Genomic DNA, 21,191 nt, shown 5'->3' with positions numbered 1-21,191 from the left:
CTATCTCTCTCCCCCCCCCCCTTCTTCTCTGAAATCAATAAAAATATATTTTTTAAAAAATTTTTTAGTTGCTGCAACTGTGCAGTGCAAGGTAGGAAAATTCTGGCTTTCAGACATTTTGTTCCTTGGTATTTGTAGTTTCTCTGTATGTTCAACTGACTTCTATCCTAAAGGCTTTCCAGATATATGATCTTGCCTCTACTTCCTGTAAAATCAGTCTACCTTCTTTTGTTTTTGTTTGTTTGTTTGTTTTCAGAGAGGAAGGGAGAGGGAGGGAGAGAGAAACATCAATGATAAGAGAAAATCATTGATCACCAGCTTCCTGCACTCCCCCTACTGGGGATCGAGCCAGCAACCTGAGCATGTGCCCTTGATCTTCAGTCCACAGGCGGGTGCGAACCAGCTAGGCAGGGGTGGGCAAACTTTTTGACTCGAGGGCCACAATGGGTTCTTAAACTGGACCGGAGGGCCGGAACAAAAGCATGGATGGAGTGTTTGTGTGAACTAATATAAATTCAAAGTAAACATCATTACATAAAAGGGTACGGTCTTTTTTTTTTTTTTTTTTTTTTTAGCTTTTTTCATTTCAAACGGGCCGGATCCGGCCCGCGGGCCGTAGTTTGCCCACGGCTGATAGGGCCTGCCTGCCTTCTCTAAAGCTAAAAAGATTGAAAGAAAATTTCCACCATAAACACAGTTGAAAGACTAGGAGAAGATAACTCGCAATATATGTAGCTAACAGAGGATTACTTACTATAAAAAGTGGTTCTATAAATCAAAAATCCAACAACTCGGTAGAAAAAAGGTAAAGTAGGGACAATGGGGGGGGGGGCGGGGATAAAGACACATTTGTAATACCTTAATCAATAAAATAAAATAAAAAGGTAAAGTACACGAGCAGGTAAACAGTAGAAAAAGAAAGGCAAAGGCCAATCACCTCACTACTGATAAAAAAAAAAAAAGAAAAATTAGTGAAAACAACAGGAAGATACAGCATTTGTCCATCTGATAGCAGAAATTTAAGAGTGACAATATTTAATTTTAAAACTGTTAACAAATTAACAGTTTTTATGAAAATGGTAAGTACAAATAGCCTGTGACCCAGCAATTCCACTTCTAGAAATTTATTCTTTTTTTTTAATATATTTTATTGATTTTTTACAGGAAGGAAGGGAGAGGGATAGAGAGTTAGAAACATCGATGAGAGAGAAACATCGATCAGCTGCCTCCAGCACATCTCCTACTGGGGATGTGCCCGCAACCCAGGTACATGCCCTTGACCGAAATCGAACCTGGGACCTTTCAGTCCGCAGGCCGACGCTTTATCCACTGAGCCAAACCGGTTTTGGCTAGAAATTTACTCTTAAGGAATACTACACATGTGCTCATGAATATAGGTACAAAGCTATTCAGTGTCATGTTGTTTATAAAAGCTAAAAATTCGATTCGGTCCATTAACAGGAATATGGTCAAGTAAATTATGATACACCCATACTATGAATATTATGTGTAACAGTTAAAAAGAATAAGGTAGTTCTTATGTACTGGTATGGAAATATGTACATTTCCCATCATTGGAAAAAGCAAGCCAGAGCAATATGTATAGTATAGTTTAGGATAGTATCATTCCATACGTGTAAAAATAAATGAGAGTGTGCAGGTGTGTGTAGTAACATACATGTAAATTTATTTATTTTTTTAAATCTGGCAATCTGTGCCTCAAACTCTTAACAGTGGGTATTTCCAGAAGGAATAGTCTTTGTGGGGGAGGTTAAAAGGAGTTAAACTCTTTTCTCTACAGAATCCAATACTACCGGAATTATTTCCATGAAACATAATTCATGCATTACTTGAGTGATTCATTAAATAATCATTAGAACCTCTTTTTGTTTTAAGTAGGAAATGGGTGAAGTGGGCCTAGATTCATAAAGTTGAGTTAGATTTTGCTCTTTAATGAGAGCCTTCGGTTCATGGTTTAGGAAATCAAAGAAGATTCACCAATTAACAAATCCCCTGGGCCCTGTACTTCTCTCTGGAAGCTGGGCTGATGGTAGAGGAGGAGGTTTCAGGAGGGTGAGGAAGAGAAGGAAAGAAATGGCCTCGCAAGAGGACAGAGAAAGGAAATCTTGCTCCACCGAAATGCAGTGAGGGGCATTTATACCCCACAACCACTTCCCAAGCGCCGCTTCTGTCCATCAACCTCTGACAGCCGAGGGTCAAAGATATCGGACGGACCTTTCTTAGAAGAAATACTGTGCTACTTCCAATATTCTTCTAAATTGGACTATTATTTAAGAAACCTTATTTAAGAGAAGTAAATTATGACCTTTTAAAGTTATAAATTAAGGGGTGATTATTTTTCAGTTTACTTGCAAAATAATGGACATAGGCTTCTTTTAATTAAGAGTTGCCCTGACACACATAAGCGTTTGCTTGCAGCTGGAAACAAAGAGATCCGAACCTAAACGGGTAGACGTCACTGATGATTAAAAATCAATCAGTAATGAAGATGAAGCGGCTCTGGAAGGATAATCTACCCTTGGGCACCTATAATTGAATTTACTAGAAAATTGATTCACATATAGATTGCAAGGTAATATACTTTGCAGAAGCAAGACATAATACATTTTACCAGATCATCTGAACAGGAACGTACAGTTTTCACTTGAGTAAGCTTTCCATAAATTACTAAGAATACGGAAAATGTTTACTCCATTTCCATAAGCATGTATAGTATGTGGGAGTAGTTCAGGATTCAGGCAAACATATTTCACTTTCCACATCAGCAGGGACCAAATTATCATCATCTTTTGGAGAATCGCTTCGTTAGAAATGTTCACACTCTTTTTTTAAAAAAAAAAATATTTTTAAATTGATTTCTAGAGAGGGAGAGGGAGAGGGAGAGAAAGAAACATCCATGTGACAGTGAAACATCGATTGGCTGCCCCTTGCACACCCCTGCCTGGGGATGGAGCCCACAACCTGGGCATGTGACCTGACCGAGAATCAAACTGGCAACCTGTGCACGGTACAACGCTCAGCTAACAGCCACACCGTCCGGGGCGAGAAATGTTCACCCTTATGTGGTCTGATTGGGAGGTGTGTTGTTGTTGCTTTTCTTTTAGACAAAACTTCCTGAAATTTTGTTTCTTAACTCTTAATCTTAAAAAAGGGGAGAGGGATGTCCTGTTTCTAGAATAGGCACCATTCTAGAAAAGTGTATCTCCTTACCAATTCCAGATTGATGGTAACCCTCTTCTAATGACCACAAATAATAGATTGTTAAACGGTGTTCTTTTTTTCATTCTCACACAAATACTGCATATTTGAGGTAGAAAATGTGGAGAATATAAATAAGCAAAAAGAAGAAAATGATCATTAGCTATCATTCTAACACCTTGAAACAATCACGGCTTACGTTTTGAAATGTATACTTTGCCTTTTTAAAATGTATATAATGCTTTTCTGGCAAAAAAACATTTCACAGAATATGGCTAAGTTTTTACCTCCTGTTTCTTATTTAACAATATACCCAGGACATTTCTCTGTGCTGTTAAACATCCTTCTACATTACTTGTATTTGCATAGTATTGTCGGCCCCCTGGGTTGTTTTCAATTTTTTACTATTATGAACAAGGCAGTAAGGAGAGTATCTTTGTTATTAAATTCTGCATCACATCCATTAAATTGATATGTCTTTGAAAGCACAGTCACACAGTTTAAGCCCCTCTCTTAACATTGAGCTAATTAAAGATAAAGAATGATTTGTGTTGGAACTCACTAGAACAGAGAAGCTAAAAAGCCTTTGTGAAGGGGAGAGAAGAAATATCTTTAAGTTTTAAACTTAGAGCTTAGAATCACCTCAGTATTCCTTCCAGGTATATTTGTGTTTAAGAAATTTTGATGGCCAGCCATTGAAATGAAAGTGATTGTATTGACAGGATGTGTTATTATTGTTAACTAAGGTGCATTTGTTCTAATCACAAAGCAGCATCTCTTTATTGCTTCCAGTTACCTCAATTTTCTACAACAAAAGCATGCTCTTCGCTTGGCCAGACTCTGCTTAGCTTTCTTGATACTTACATTGCTATGGACAGCGTTCTTGACTGACGGTTTTGGGATGTGGGGGGGACCATCCACTAAATAACATAGCCCAGGTCTGGGTTTAGAGCCGCCCTCTACCCTGGCCTCAGACAATACTGAGTTAAATCAGAAACTTCTGACAAGTCTGCCTTTTGGAAATAAAGAGAATCTCACATGACACACATGGATTGATATAAAAAGACAGCAAACCACATGCTGCAGAAAATATGTAAGGAACCATTCCAGCTGTGAATACCAGCTCTAAGCCTCCAAGTTAATTAGTGACCAGGGTGGGTGGTCGATTAACGATTGCTCAGCATACCTTTATTGTAAAGAGGCGTGAAGTTAAATTCTGCCGTGAGAGCAATGGAAGAATGCCCATCTGGGACAGTTGTTGATAAATTGTAGTAAAATAGCCAAAGGAGTAAGGTGAGTGTGGGGGGTACAACAACAAAAGTATTTAAAGTGAGACTGCTTGTTATGTTTTTGGACTTCACATACTGAAACTGGACAGGTTCCGTGTTTGAATTTTTTATCAGTTGGGTTAGGACAGTGTTTCTCAACCTCAGCACCCCTGACAGTTGGACCAGGTAGTTAATTCTTTGTTGGAGGAAGGGTGGCATCCCAATTGTGACAATCAAGAATGTCACAAAATTGCCCCCTGCTGAGAACCACTAGATTAACAGATCATTATCCTGAATACTGAAAGCCTGCAGACTCAGGCCAAAAATCATAATGTCATGTGCCGTTGTATTTATAGACGAGTGTGGGTGTAAGTAGTGCCAGCCACCTTCAAGCTGTTAGGCTAGACTTGGAGTTCAGTGTAGACCTGCACTCTGACACCACGCGTTCTGTGCAAAAGCTCACCTGTGTGTGAGCACTGCACCCAATCTCACTTACACCCATGAACATCGTTCCGTGCCTTCTACGTCACGTCTCCTACAATAGCAATGAAAGTGTCCTTTCTCTTGTCGAATGCACTGATTTACAGAACCTCTTTGGAAAGGTCTATGGCAGGTAAGTTTTAAGGCAAACACAGCTGAGCACATCCCTGAAGGGATCTTCTAACTCTGCTTTAGGAGATCTCGGGCTATGGCACTGCCCACGCGCTCCTACTCCACCCACGTAGCTCACTTCACAGGAGTCACCCCTAAACCATGCCCACTCTTCCCTTTCTACGACTACTTGGAGTTCCCTTCCTTGTACTCACTGCCCCTCTGGCTGGTTTAGCTAACTTTATGATTTGCTTTCCATAAAGTTAGTGAATCCCCTGCTTTTTAAACCTCTCTTTGGCTTCTGCTAAGCTACCATCTTTCCCCTAAAGTCTCCCCATTGAAAGTTTGCATTTAATAACGGAAGTTGCCAACGTCTTGACCTTCTTTCAGATATGACAATGGACGATGTTCGAGAATACGAGAAAAACATGCATGAACAAACCAACATAAAAGTTTGCAATCAGCATTCCTCCACTGTGGATGACATAGAGAGCCAGGCCCAAACAAGTGTATGTAGAATTTTTAAAACATGTTGCCCCCTCCCTTTACCAAACGTGCAGATCAGCTGATCTGTGAAATACTGCCAGCGCTCAGTTCTCAGGCTCCCACAGAGAGCGTCGTCGCCCAGGGGCTGTTGGGAAAGAACCTCTCACTCGCAGATATTTTGAGTCTTTAAAGCTGCTTGACGTGCAGGGTGTTCCAGTCATAAAGCCAAGAACACGGAGAGTGGAAACATTTTGTGGGACTAGTGAAGGCCTGGCCTGCACCAGAAGAGAAAAGAGGGGTAAAAGCAGGGGTCATATGAAAACCAGAACTTTTGAAAACATAGGTAACAGTTACTCATTCAAGGGAAGGCTTCTGACCATCCGGTCTGTTAGGTCTCCTTACATTCGCTCTGAAATGCTTTCTATGGCCTTTTGTAGCTGTTTTACCCATTGGGTTCAGCTGTGCTAGGTGAATGTCCAGGTGGGTCTCTGATCCCTTCATGCACCTGGCAGCGCAGTGATGGTGTGGTGAGTGGGGACTCTGCCAGATCTAGCCTGGGGCGTCAGATAAGCCCCAGGGAGCCTCCCGTTATTCCCAGGCACGTGGGAAACTGAGAGTTGACTGTAGGGTGTCTGCCAGCATTTTACATACAGTTGTATTCATGCTAACAAGGAGGAGCTACAGATGACAAAGAAAAATGGAACCTCTGAGTCACTTGTGTGTGCCTTTGGCCAGAGCTGGGATCTCTGGGTGGCAGCTTGAGCTCACATGCCCCAGAGTAACACATTAATTAGATTTTCAAGAAACTGATGATGCTGTAGTTGTAGGAGATTGAGAGATGGCTATTGTAAATGGATGCTTTGGAATTGTGAAGACCTTTGGTTGCACTTTGGAAATCTTGAGTTGAGTTTTTAGAGCATGTCTTTGGAATGTGCCCTGCAAGACTGCTGTTGGATCCACGTGACTGCCCTTGAGGTTGAAATGGCCCTAAGGCTTCCTCCCCATTTTGCACGTGGTGATTGGATTAGCGGAAAAGCCTTCTCACCAGAGTTAGCCCAGGTGGTCCTCTGCACAGATCAGTTCCCATAGTACCTCTGTCTTCCTCTCTCCCTGTTCTAAAGTTAGAAATGCTCCTTCAGGAACCTGTCCTTGAATTTTCATCACTTTCAATTACCTTTTCTTTTAGGAATGTTAGACACCAGTTCCCCCTCAGCCGCTCTCTGAAAGCTGCTCACTGTCAGGATGACCAGACAAAGGAAGCCAGAGGACTGGGAGAGACGCCACACGTCTCAGAGATTCAAAGCACAAAGCTGGTCTCCTTCTGAGTCCTTACAGCTTTCAGCTTCAGCTCTGTGCTTGGTTTTCTTGCCGTTTTGCTGCAATGACTGGTGTTAGGTCAGTTTACCACGTAGACGGTGATGCCTAGAATGGTTCTCCCCAGGCGAAACCCGTGCATGGGTTCTCTGGCTGCGACACACAGGCGTTCCCATGACGTCAGCAAGAGATATGCCTGCTAGTATCTCTTCCAAAGTTACACAGTGTGGTTATTTTGAATGCTGGCGACATTTCCCGTATTCTGTGGCATTCCTTCAAATTGGGGATTATTTTTCCATTGTCTCTCTTCTCCAGCATAATGAAAAACAGTTGAAATTAAGAGGCTGCTGTCCACCACAAATAAAAACTGCATGAGTGCCCAATAAAACTTAAATCATCAACCCGAGTAGAAACAAATTAGATTGAAATTATGCAAAATTAACATCCATGACCAGGACAATAAGGAAATTGTCTCCTTTTCAATTGAGCAGTTTCAGTGCCTTCAAGGAAGGGAACTTCTGAGAGACTCCAGAAGGGACTGTAAAATCAAAATTCTGTCTCCTCTGGGTGACTTCTGCTCTCTGCTGGATGCATGGAGTAGGACACTGTGCTCAGCTGCTTTTTCACAAAGCCCGATTTCTCCGACATGATATCCATTTATCAGAGAAGAAACAGACCCCGATTCAGTGTCGTTTTCCTGAGAATCTCAATTTTATTTTGCAGTACCGCTTTTAAAAAGACATAATCTCTTTTCTTAGCTTAATAGTCTTAGTGATCTTTTTTAAGTGGTAGGTTTACAGGTATGATTTTTCTTGTTCTTTTCTGAGTTTTATATTATATCAACACAACCATAATTTTTTATTTCCTTTGTAAACAAAACATCCCTTTCAGAAAATTTAGTAATTGTTTCCAGGAAATCTGCTTAAGGATTTTGTTTTTTGAAAAATATTTCTGCTGTAACCAGTTTGGCTCAGTGGATAGAGCATCAGCCTGCGGACTGAAGGGTCCCAGGTTCAATTCCGGTCAAGGGCATGTACCTTGGTTGTGGGAACATCCCCAGTGGGAGGTGTGTAGGAGGCAGCTGATCGATGTTTCTCTCTCATCTATGTCTCATCGATGTTTCTGACTCTCTATCCTCTCCTTCCTCTCTGTAAAAAAATCAATAAAAATATATTTTAAAAAATATATATATATATAAAAAGAAAAATATTTCTGATTTGCTCATGTGTTATTATGTGACACATATATCAGGATCGGGCAAATATAGGTTTACAGTTGTTCATACAGAAAATAATACAAAAATGAATAAATAATGATACAAGAATAAACTCTGTTTCATGTACTCACAACTGTAAACCTAACTTTGCCACACTCTGTATGCAATTTTGGGGCCATTGATTGTTTTAGTCACCTTCTCTTTATAGAAAAGATGGCCAGGTCTGATAATAGCCATACACACAACACACACACTCACTGCTCTGGTCTGATTCTGTACTCCTGATGTTTTCTTTTATATATATATACTAGAAGCCCAGTGCACAAAATTTGTGCACTTGAGGGGGTCCCTCAGCCCGGCCTGCACCCTCTTGCAGTCCTGGAGCCTCTGGGGATGTCCGACTAAGCTGTCTCTCAGACATCCTTAGCGCGTTCACGGAGGCGGGAGAGGCTCCCACCACAGCCACTCTGCTCGCCAGCCATGAACCAGGCTTCTGGCTGAGTAATACTCCCGCTGTGCGAGCACACTCACCACCAGGGGGCAGCTCCTGCAGTAAGCATCTGCCCGCTGGTGGTCAGTGCGCATCATAGGGACAGTTCAGTCAATTTGCATATTAGCCTTTTATTATATAGGATATGTATTGATTTCAGAGAGGAAGGGAAAGGAAGAGAGAGAGAAACATCAATGATGAGAGAGAATCATTGATCAGCTGCCTCCTGCACACCCCCTACTGGGGACGGAGGCATGTGCCCTGACCAGGAATCAAACCGTGACCTCCTATTTCATAGGTCAGCGCTCAACCACTGAGCCACACCGGCTGGGCACTCCTGATGTTTTCTAATTCAGAATACATAAAACACTCACTGAAGAGTGCTTGGAAAGTCTTAGAGATGGGTATTCTGAAAGGAATGTTATTTCAGAGTTTTGCCTCTGTAAAAAGGAAAAATTCAGGGTTTAACATTTTAGTGATAATTTGGGTTTATAAGCAGGAGAGGCCCCTTTTACATAGGGTTCCATAGGTCCTTTAAAAACAGACGTAGAGATGAATCCATTTGCATGTCTTCTAAATAACTGCTCGTTTTTCTTTCTATCTTTTTCTTTTCTTTGAAGACATGACAATGGATGAAGTCCGAGAATTTGAACGAGCCACTCAGGAAGCCACCAACCAGAAAATTGGCGTTTTCCCACCTGTGATTTCTATCTCGAGCATTCCCCTGCTGCCTTCTTCAGCCCGCAGTGCCCCTTCCAGCGCGCCGTCCACACCTCTGTCCTCAGACGCACCTGAGTTTCTGTCTGTGCCCAAAGATCGGCCCCGGAAAAAGTCTGCCCCAGAAACTCTCACGCTTCCAGACCCTGAGAAAAATGCCACCCTGAATTTACCTGGCGTACCCTCTTCAGACAGGCCATGCCGGCCCAAATCAGAATAACTTCATATGAATATTTCATGGGGTTTTATATTTTCATTTTCAGGGTTGGTTTTCTTGTTTTGTTTTTTAAGAATCTTCTAATATAGAAAAAGACTGCTTTGTCACTCAAAACATGTTCCTTCGATCTGAGTGTGCATGTGGTTAAGTAATTTCACAGATAATATGAGTCCCCAAGTATGCCGCCCAGCATCATATTAGATGCAACATGTAAGACATGCAAAAGACAGAAGGCATCTTCTGTAGCCACAGCTGGAAGCCTGGGAGGAAGCCTTGTTAATGGGCGTTTGCTGCGGTTGGTATGGGCTTCAAGGGTAAATAAATGAAAACTTTGCGCCACTGTGCTACAAGGTGTGATAAAATAGTGAAGTCAGTTTCCTCTGGTTAAACCTGAAATTCTCAAAAATACTCTCAGGCGGAACATACCTAATTGTTAAATTTTGAACTGCTCATCGCCAATACTTGAATACCAGTAGTTACTAAAATTCCTATTTTGGTTAGTCTGACTCAGGATTTGGGGCCTAATTAACACTTTAAATTTTTTGAAAATTTTAATTATCAACCCACAGAGGCTCCACGTGCAATTAATGATAACTTATTTATACCTTTCACAGAATTTAATAAAGATTCCACTTGCTTCTGTCTTTTAATAACTTTTCCCCTATGTGCCCTCAGAAATCTTGAGAATTACATGGGTGAATGTGACCTTAACTTGACAGATTTTGGAAGGGTTGAGTTAGGAACCAAGAGGTCCAGGTGAGACAAACATCTTTTTTCTCTACAGGTACCAACAAACCTTAACTTGTCAGCTTCTATCATCCATGAAGATTCTCAGAATTTGCAGTTAATTAAGCAGAATTTATTGACTACTTACTCACTCAAAAAGTTCAAGGGTGGAGTAAGCTAACTGGACTTTCACTCTGTTGGAATATCTGGTTCGGGAAACCCTAAAAAAGAGAATTGTTTTTCATCTCCCTCCTGGTTTTACTTTTATTTTTTATTTTTTTCTCTTTCCCGCCCCCTCCCCACTCCCCTGGTTTTATTTTTAATAACATCCAGACTTCCTGGACCCGATGGCCCGTCACGGGACCTTAGAAAAGACTGTCATTCTCTTGCTCCTTACTTGAAATCCAAATATTGGGATGTCCCAGAAGTTGAGTAAATACTGTCAAGTGGGAGGAGAGAATGAGCAGAATTGTTGACTCTTATTTGTAAAGCAAAAAGGAGGAGAGATACATGTCCTTCCGTCTAGCTTTCTTTTCTGAAAGTATTGCTAATGCAAGAATAGATTCAAGGTTGACCGGAGGGAAGCTCATTCACCAAAGTGGCAGAAAGAGAACTCCCCTTTGATCTGAAAAGGAAAAACCTGCCACCTTCGCACCTCACTGCCTTTAAACGCAGAAGGAAGGGCAAGCAGTATCTATATTCACTTTTGTCCTCCAGGAGAGGAAGAGAGCAAAGTAATTGGGCAACTCCAAGCCCCCAGCTAGCCTTCCTCTCCATAACCTCCAACCTCAGGAAAGGGACCTTCCCACACAGATTCCAAAGGAAACACACAGACCAGAGGGCATAGCCTCCTCCTCTCTCCTGGCCTCAGCCAGCAGACCCAGCCTGCTTCTCTCTCTAAGTGCTCAGCACTCTGCATTGTGTCTTTCAAGGTGACAAACTCCCAGGTGCAGGCGCTGGCCCCTGAGCCCAGCACCAAGTAAGCATAAGTCATACGTCAGACTGTCAAGATCATATCTTTATCTACAGGTTGATATTTAGCTCGAAAAAAAATTTTAAAACCCAGAACTCAAGGGAAACCAGTTACAAATAGCTTAGGTCAACATGCATCTCTTCCCTAAGAGCGAGATAGCATTGTAGTAAGACATCTTTGCATGGTATGGTAGCATGATTTTTTGCTTGTGGGAAAACTTAATCTTTTACCGAACCCCTTGAACTTTTCGACGGCTCCCTCTCCACACAGCAGTCCTTAAGGATTATGTTTGGCTTCAGGAAGCAAAATTCTATTTTCACAAGGCACCGATCGTGTGTGTGTGTGTGTGTGTGTGTGTGTTTGCTTACCATTTATTTACAAGCTGAAATCAGCTTTGTCACAAGTGGGGGTGGGGTCATTTTCTAATGGAACCCATCTATTTTGTGCAGGTTGTTAACACATCTGAAGCCTAGTTTTTCCATTCATACCATTGCTGTCCGTAAAGTAGCTTCTGCTAGCAAGGTCAACAATCCTATCCGCTTTAGAAAACGATAATTTCTCATTTCCTCCTGTGAGTTTTCTTTCTCTCATAGCCAGTACAATACCACGGACATCAATTACAGACTGCTAAAGATTGTGTGCGTTTTAGCCATCAAAAGTGTGTGCACTTACAGCATATGTTTCAAGGGACCTGGCGTGTATAGCATACTGTTCTTAATATGTTTGCTCCCCTTAGCGCTGTGTGTTTTAACCAAGGTCACCTCTCCGAGAAAGGTTGTTTCCCCAGGTAGGGATTTTTCCCTGAAGATAGGGAGGGGATGAAACTCCTTAACTAAGTGCCAGGCGGGTAGTTAATCACTTTAACTACAAACAATCATGCTTAAGCTACATAATCTTTACTCCCTGGAATGGAGATAAGAAACGCCCTAACCTTTGTAATAGAAATTGACAGGATTAAAATCAACTGGTATAAATACGGATGCAACAAAACAATAAACAGCAGAACCTCTCTGGAGATCGAGACCAGAACTTGGCTGGAGATCCTGGCTAGGCTGCTGATCAACTGAAAAAAAAAAAAAGAAAAAAAAAAGTGTGTGCACTTAAAATACATTCAGTTTTCTGTCTACATGTGGTTTGTGTGCATTTAAGAAAAGGGCAGGGGGGTGCATATATTCCTTTAGCTGCTTTGAATATTGAATCCCATCATCGTGAGCATACGTGACTTCACCATTTTATCTGCCTTGATTTCCAAGGGTCATTTTACATTCTCCATACATGCCTTTGTTTGTTGTGGGATACAAGCCTGCAATGAATGTGTACATAGAACCTTAATAATTCCTATAAGGATGGAAATGCAATGGCTGCATGATGGAAACTTAGAAGAAGGAAAAAAGCAGAAACTTGAATTAAGCATGTTTGGGGGTGGGGGGAATAGAATCTTTAACTCAGTGCCTCTGTCTGCAATGTGGAAACCTTCAACTTTGTTCACCAAAATTGTATTATACCTGTATGTACATATATAGAAATATAGTATAGTGAATCCAACACCACCAGTTTGAAGTCTCTGGTAGCCAAATTAAAGTCATCCACAGAATAGCACATGCGCGGCACACCATCTTCATCTCTGACGTTGGTGCAAACCGTGACAATGGCTGTACATTTCATTACTTCGGGTGCATTTCAAATACCAGGCGCCCCTGTGCTTTTCGTGGGCTGTGTGTGGTACAGCATTTGTAGCTTTGACTGCTTTCCCAGGATCAGAGGGTCTTGGTGTTTTTCCCGCGTGCACTTTGTCAGAAGTTAGCTCTGAAGACCATTTCGTGTTTCTACTTTTGGGCTATAGTAAAACAAAGCTAAGGAAGCCATGAAATTTTTCACTCACCATCGTTATAACAGGCACCATATGTGTTCGCTGGTGAACTAATTTATAAACCCTTCTTTTACGGTTTTGCATCTGTGTGGGAAGAATGGTTTTAATGTATTTGGAGGTTTGTAGTAGCCATGTTTTGGGCGTGAGAATAAATCTCTAAGCGCAGTCGTGGTTGTACAATGCAGGCACAAAAACCCAAGACCCCACAAGTAATTACAGGGTTTTCTTTCAAGGCACTGTAATACTGGCCTAGAGAATAGATCCTGACACTTCTCCAGAAATCATTTTCCTGTGAAAATTGCAAGGCTAATGTATTTATGTACATTTTTAAATTCTACTTTCCTTGGTAGCTCTTCAGGGCTCAGAGACAGCAAAGTCACTGTCTGGTTTAGGTCAGTAGGAATTTTACTTTTCAGAAGGGCCAGAGTATAATTCAGAGGTAATATGAAATTAGGTAATCCAATAGACAGGAATTGTCTAAATAGTTTTAGTCCCTTTCTGATCATCTGACTCAGTAGGCCAGGTAACAATCTGCCATCTTGAGCCCTAATTCTTGAAATTAAAAAAAATATATATATATTGTGCGGCTGTAACTGGTCAAACAACTCGTTCTTGCTGAGACTGAAATGTCACGCAATCGCACAGCCTTGGCACACGGAGGCAACACCGGGTTCTTGTGTGTTCTACCTTTGGAACGATCTGTTTGCATTTGAAATGTAAGTGTTTAAGCTTTTTAGGAGTTAGTGCAATAAGAGGATGTGAGTGTGGAGACCTTTTCAGATGTGATTCATGGTAATTTTGTTGTTAAGTTAATGCTATGGGATGTTGTGGCCTAAAAGGGAAAGCATGTCTATTGAATTGCAAGTCCCCCTTCAGTTCCTATGTATCACCAAGAAGAGGTTCTTTGAGTTGCTGTTATGCCTACGCCACTTCTGTGTCGCTTCAAGTGTCATTTTTTAGTGTTTACATTTCAAGCTGGGATCTTGATTCGTTCAATGGGTCGATATACCACTGCCACTGCTGAAGGACCAAGGTTTGGAGTGCACAGTGTTACAGTCTACAAGCAAAGCAAACAAAAGGTGACCCTCACACATGCCATCCTTCTGTGTCATTTTATGGCTGTTTTGTGTTTTCCCCCCAGTTATTTATTATTGTTAATAACTTCCTTTTTCTTACCTTCTATTGTAAATAAAGTACAAAGCAATCTTCTTCCCAAGTGTGGCTTCCTCTCTCCACTGGTCTCAAGGGATTGCTGGCAATTGTGAGTTTGTGGGTTGGTGGGAAAGAAGTGATCAAGGAAGAAGAAACAAGCCAATGGCCGGTGCTTAGACCCAGGTCTAGGGGATTTGTGTGCAAGGAAGCCTGGCCTGCTAATAGCCGTGTGGTGCCTTCAGGGAAAGCCTGGGTGCCAGCTCTAACTATCCAGCCAAAAAATACCCAAGGAGAGTCTGTAACGCAGCGGGACACACACATAGACTCATCCACCCATCTAACAGGTGCTTGGCTCCCCTTATCAAAGGTGAGACCACAGTGTGAGTGGTAACCAAGAAAAATCATCCTGAAGGAATCTGTAGGTACACCACCCGAGTGGAACACCAGATTCTCTCCTTGTGTATGTATGTATGTATATTTATGCGTGTGTGTGTGTGTGTGTCTGTGTAACTTCATGTGGTTCAGCGGTTCTCAACCTGTGGGTCGCCTGAGACCATCCTGCATATCAGATATTTACATTACGATTCATAACAGTAGCAACATTACAGTTATGAAGTAGCAACGAAAATAATTTTATGGTTGGGTCACAACATGAGGAGCTGTATTTAAAGGGCCAGAAGGTTGAAAACCACTGATGTGGTTGATCCAGGCAAAATCTGCTTTCAGGTTTATTAGATTGACTTTTCTGCTTAATTGAGTCCTCTAATATGCCATACTCCCATCAGTTCTTCCTTTCCTATAGCAGGCAATCGAGTAGGATATCCCATTCCAGTCCAAACATTTAACTACTTCTCCTCCTCCTGGGAAAATTAGAAGCAGCTTTGTACTTTGCCTTAATGCTCTTGCTCTGGTCCCAGCACTGAGGTCTGTAGCTCCTATACAGGGGAAGAAACTGGACTTCTCTGATTTATTTAGACGTTCAGTGCCTTCTCTAGTTTGCTAAGCTGCAGAACTATTCATTGTTCATTGGTTACTTGCAGAAACAAAAGCATAAGGAACCGCGTTTAATTGAATAAACAAACATCAATTTGAAGTCATTTTGTTTTCATACTCTCAGTGATAACAGACATTGAATGATGCATCTTTACTTGAGGATTTCCTGAAAACCACCTGTACCTGCCAAGTTTTATTTTGTTTCGTTTTGGTTTAACCAAGAGAGAATCAAGGTAAAAACCCGAGCTCACTGTTATTTTAGGATCAGTGACTCCTGACTGCCACAGGATCTTGGTCAGGACAGAGCTGAGTCTTGCCCGCGTCTTTCATTTCCCTTCTTGGAAAGAATGTGATGATAGATTGCATATGCCGGCCAAAAAAAGGAAGGTTAGCAGCCTGTGCGTCATCCTCTCTTTGACCATGAGCCACATGAGAGCCACTCCGGAAGAAGAGAAAATTCTCCTCAAGGACAAGGAGTGATCCTAGCAAACCAGGACATGGTATTAAATTTGCCCTCCAGTTAGTTTGGAATCTGACTGCAGTCTACTTATTTGTTCCTGGTATTATGTGTCCACGTTAACTTTTTATTTTGACATAAAGATGGATTCACAGAAAGTTACAAAGACATGTATGTGGATGTCCTGTCACCCTTCACCCAGCCTCCTCGAGTGATAACAGCTTGTACAGCTATCGTACAACGACATCACAACCACAGAGCACGTCAACCTGGTGAAATCTGAATAAGCTTTAAGTGTACAATTCAGTAGCCTTGAATATACACAATGTTGTCCAACCATCCCCGCTACCCATTTCCAGAACTTCTTCATCGTTCCAAACAGAAACTGTCCCGTTAAACAGTAACTGTATCCTTTCTCCCCTGAGGCCCTGATAGCCTCTATTCCACTTTCTGTCTCTCTGAATTTGCCTATTCTGGACACTGTATATTCCTATTCTGGAATCATACAATATTTGTCTTTTTGTGTCTGGCTTATATCACTTTGCATAATGTTTTCAACATTCATGTTACAGCATGCATCAGACATTTTAAAGGCCTACTTTATGGGGGAGGGTATATCTGATAAGCCCGATAAACACAGTTGCTCTCCCGTGTTATGTGAGAAAACTATAATGCTGTGTACTGTTGGGCAAATCACTTCATCTTTCTGAGCCTTCATTTCTTCAAGTATAACCACACCAGCCACAACAGGTAGCATGTAGCCCTGGCCGGTGTGGCTCAGTTGGTTGGGCTTCATCCCATGCACCTGGTTCCATTCCCGGTCAAGGGCACATGCCCGGGTCGCAGGCTCAATCTTCTGGTGGCGGGAGGAGGGAGGCGGTTGGTGTTGCACTCTCACATCAATGTTTCCCTTCCTCTCTAAAAATCAGTAAATGATTCTTTAAACAAACAGGTGGCATATATTCTATCTCAGTGACAAGCATGTACAAATAGGATTGCCACTTGGTGATGAAAGCTGCGGCTGAGGAGCCATGAGAGAAAGAGAGGTTACAGAAACCAAAGCTCTGTGAGACAGGATGGCCATTCCCTAGACATGATGCTCCTTTTATTTTGAGTTTATTTTGAGTGTGTCTTTTCCTTTCAACCACAGGAGGTCACTAAAAACAGTTGGGAAGTAGGTTAAAATGTCCTTTCTAGAAACAAATTTGCCAAAGGAAACAAATAAAAGAAATGCAAATTTTTAGATCCTTCCTAGGATTCCAGCGAATATTAATAACATCCCAAGGAGAAAGAACAACGTTTCAAGAAAAGAGCTGGACAGATGAAGTCAGACCAGCAAAACTTGCTTCATTTTCATGCATGCAAGTTGTCAAATAATTAGGTTTTTCTCCTGTAGAGCTTGGAGGGTTTAAAAAAAAAAGTTAATTCAGAATATCTGGTGGATCGATAGTGTGTTATATTAGGTTCTTTTTTAAAATATATTTTTATTGATTTTAGAGAGGAAGGGAGAAGGAGAGGGAAAGGGAGAGGAGAAGGAGAAGGAGAGGGAGAGGAAAAAGAAGGGGGAGAGGGAGAGGGAGAGAGAAATATCAATGATGAGAGAGAGTCATTGATCAGCTGCCTCCTGCACAACCCCTACTGGGGATTGCAACCAGGCATGTACCCTGACCTGGAATCAAACTGTGATCTCCTGGTTCATAGGTTGACGCTCAACCAATGAACCACACTGGCCAGGCTATATTAGATTCTTTTGAGCAACATACCCTCTCATTGTCAGAATATAAAAATGTCAAAAACTTCTCTTTTTTCTGATATGCTTGGTCTAATTTACATCTAAATGAAAAAAAAAACAAAAAACTTTTTAGTATAAGACACCTTCCCCAACCTGATGAATGGTTTTTGAGACAGATCTGAAATATACGCAAAAGTTTCACTAGAAAGGCCAACATTTTGCAAAGCCCTTGTGGGTAGGGTTGCCAGATTTAGCAAATAAAAACACAGGATGCCAGGTTGAATTTAATTCCAGATAAGCAATGGATAATTGCATGGGATATATTTGCACTAAAGAATTATGTTATCTGAAATTCAAATTGGACTGGGTATTCTGTATTTTATTTCACAACCCTACTTGTGGGTCAGGTAAGGATTTGATCTTGTTCACCCTGAGAACAAGTTATTAAAAGGCTGTGAGCAAGGAGTGGCACAATCAGATTAGAATTCTCATCAGCTCGAACTGGCTACAGGTTGGAAGGGAGCAAAGCAGAGAAGCAGGGAGACAAGGAAGCAATTACAGGGTCCAAGTAAGAGAAGGCGGGTAGGCCTAAGGGGTGGCAGTGGAGAAGGAGAGAGGAGGACAGGTTGAGCTATATTTAGACGATAAAGTCAACAACACTTGGAACCGAGGCCTTCCCCACTGTTTTAAATTCCTTCCATGTGGATGACTAGTTGCCCAAACTCCTGAAGATTGTTCGGTTCTGTGGGCACTATACTCATCTAAAACTCCTCAGCCCCATCTTTTCTCGCACTTCCCTGTTCTGTTACAATTACGTCACAAGTGCTTGTTTGACCTCAAATTTCAAATACACTCGGTTGGTTTGGGAGCTCATTGACAGGGTGCTAGCGTTAGACTGAGATGTATGCCCGACTGGGACAAAGGAGCTTAGATGCTTCCTCTAACTCTGATTTTTTGCTGAGGGGAAACCATCTTTATTTCGAGGTGTCTTTATTTCTGAGTTCCAATGATCTTGTTCAGCTTATTGCTGCAGTCTCCACATTTGCATCAAAGATGTTGAAACCGTGTGATTTAATTCATATGCGGAACATAAAACAAAAACGAAAGAAAATAAAACGAAAACAAACTCATAGATACAGACCACAGATTGGAGGTTACCAGACAGGAGGAAGAGTTGGGAAGAGGCCAAAATAGGTAAAGGGGGTCAAATGGACGGAACCTAGACTTTGGGTGGTGAGCACGCTATAGTATATGTAGATATCAAATTATAATGTTGTACACCTGAAACTTACGTAATGTTATTATACCAGTATTATACCCATTAAAAATAAATAAATAAAATAAGCGCAATATCTGCGAGGCACAGTAAAGCAAAACATAATAAAACAAGGTGTGCCTGTTTACATAATATTTTTCCAACCCTGGCCCCTGATTTTAGTCTTAGCTTTGCAATTAAACATAACAAATGGTTAAAAAAAATGTTTTGATATTCTAAAACTGGAAAACATATCTCAGAGAATCTTAGACCTTATTGAAGAACCACCACGACTTCATATACTATGAAGTCGTGGTGGAATATGTGTGCCAGCCGTTCTCTTTGAGAACGGTCCTTCTAGAAATGTCCCTTTGGCAAAGCACTCACTATATCCCACGCAGGCACGCCCACCACTGTCAGCCTTCCATGAAATGTCCATAACGGGCAACGTTCCCCCTTTTGAATATGGGCAGGCACCCTTTCCTACCCATGATACAATTAGACTTGTTCCTTGTATATTTATCACCTGATTCTATTCTAGGAATTGAATGTGAGAGGCGATATCTTCCCCGTCTTCACCGCTAGGCAGCCAAGCAGCATAAACATGGCAAACAATCCAGCCAGAACGCCCACTGCTCACAGCGAAACGCATAGGGCCACAGCTGCCTTTGAAGACCAGCCCTTCAACAGCTCTCCGGAGTGACAAAGAGCCAGGCCCTCTCTCACATCGATGTTTCTCTCTCTCTCCCTCTCCCTTCCTCTTTCTCTAAAATCAATAAAAGCATGTCCTTGGATGAGGATTAAAAAAAAAAGAAGAAGAAGAAAGAAAAGAGCCAGGCTCTATTCTTGCTCATTGACCTTCACTGATACATCTTGGAAGTGGAATAGTTTGCTCCACTCTGATCTTAGGCCCGTTGCTGAAGACTCCTAATTCCCTTGTTACAGCTGGTGACCTTCCAAAAAGGAGTGCATTCCAAGATGCACTCTCCTTGCCCTAGCCGGTTTGGCTCAGTAGATAGAGCATCAGCCTGCAGACTGAAGGATCCCAGATTCGATTCTGGTCAAGGGCACATGCCCAGGTTGCGGGCTTGATTATTCCCATGTGGGGCATGCAGAAGGCAGCCAACCAATGATTCTCTCTCACCATTGATATTTCTATCTCTCCCCCTCTCCCTTCCTCTCTGAAATCAATAAAAATATATATATATTTTTAAAAAGGACTGCACTCTCCTTGAATAGTTTACCAAACTTAGACTCAAATTTGTTTTTTAAGACTCAAATTTACAGACGAATATACATGTACAATTCCAGCTTTCTTAGTCAGTAAGTCTTACTTTGTCCTAATGCAGCGGTTCTCAACCTGTGGGTTGCGACCCCTTTGGCGGTCGAACGACCCTTTCACATGAGGTCGCCTAAGACCATCCTGCATATCAGATATTTACATTATGATTCATAACAGTAGCAACATTACAGTTATGAAGTAGCAACGAAAATAATTTTATGGTTGGGTCACAACATGAGGAACTGTATTTAAAGGGCCAGAAGGTTGAGAACCACTGTCCTAAAGGTTTAAGCCCACATCCTAGTTATTATAATGGCCTGCCATAGAAACATGATTTTATTTAACAAAAATGCATTAAACGCTTTATATGGATCAGATACAATTACTGGTGCCATGAATACCAAGATGTAATGTGATTCATTCTGTTACCGAGTGCCTACTAATTGCTAGGAAATGGGGATGCATCAGTGCATACGACCGACAGAGGCCCCTTCAGAAGCTTGCTGGGAGAGCCTAGGTGAGTGAGCAAGCAAATAAAATAATTACTAACTGTGCTAAAAAAAGATAAAGACATTGCTGAGTTAAGAGAATGATGGAATGTTTTAGACAAGGTAGACCAGGAGGCCTCTCTGATGGTGTCCTCATCATCTCTCACCTGGATAACTACAGTCACTGTAATAGCCTTGGAGTAAAGATTGCTGCTTGTGCCACAGTCATTTGCACTTGCTTTGAGAGTGCTCTTGCCTCAGCTAATCATATCATTAGCTCCCTCTCCTCCTTCATGTCGTTACTTAAAAGTCACCCTCTCATAAAGGCCTCCAATAGCTATCCTAACTAAAATATCCTTTTCTTGCTGCACAATGGAGCTGTCCATAAGCTATATCACATGTCATAACACAATGGATTGAATGCAGAAGGAGATGTGGGAATCCGGTTACCTTTTATTAAACCAGACATTAAAGAGATTTGCAAAAATGTACAACAATATCACTCTTCTCACTAAATTATTTTTAAAATCGTCTTTCATAAAAATGTTATTCATGTTAACATGAAATGAGATTATTCTCATTTTATAAATGAGAATAAATCCACATTTTTAATTCCTTGGTTTTAATTTCCAATATAGTAATTATCTACAGATATAACCCATATAAACAAAAGCTCTTCATGTGCCTCAATAAATTTTAAGTGCATAAAGGATTCTTGAAATCACAAAGTTTACGAATCCCTGTT

The 21,191-nt window shown here is 41.4% G+C and overlaps 1 protein-coding gene across 2 annotated transcripts in view; it reads left to right on the top strand.

The window, feature by feature from the left end:
- PITPNC1 (phosphatidylinositol transfer protein cytoplasmic 1) overlaps nucleotides 1-12,277 on the top strand; it is a 214,184-nt gene extending 201,907 nt beyond the window's left edge. The window contains exons 8-9 of one of the 2 annotated variants that reach the window (XM_081109087.1): nucleotides 5,469-5,587; nucleotides 9,205-10,398. In XM_081109087.1, coding sequence (XP_080965213.1) covers nucleotides 5,469-5,587; nucleotides 9,205-9,210 — 125 coding nt within the window. In that variant the 3' untranslated portion in view covers nucleotides 9,211-10,398. Of the gene's footprint in view, nucleotides 1-5,468; nucleotides 5,588-9,204 lie in introns of both variants that reach the window. The other variant, XM_081109086.1, reaches the window with a different exon arrangement.
- The last annotated feature ends 8,914 nt before the right edge of the window (nucleotides 12,278-21,191 follow it).

The sequence above is a fragment of the Myotis nattereri genome (assembly GCF_964212035.1).
Source record: "Myotis nattereri genome assembly, chromosome: 16".
In the NCBI taxonomy this organism is placed as follows: domain Eukaryota; kingdom Metazoa; phylum Chordata; class Mammalia; order Chiroptera; family Vespertilionidae; genus Myotis; species Myotis nattereri.
Note: the sequence above shows the minus strand (reverse complement) of the source record. Positions and strands in the feature narration are given on the sequence as shown.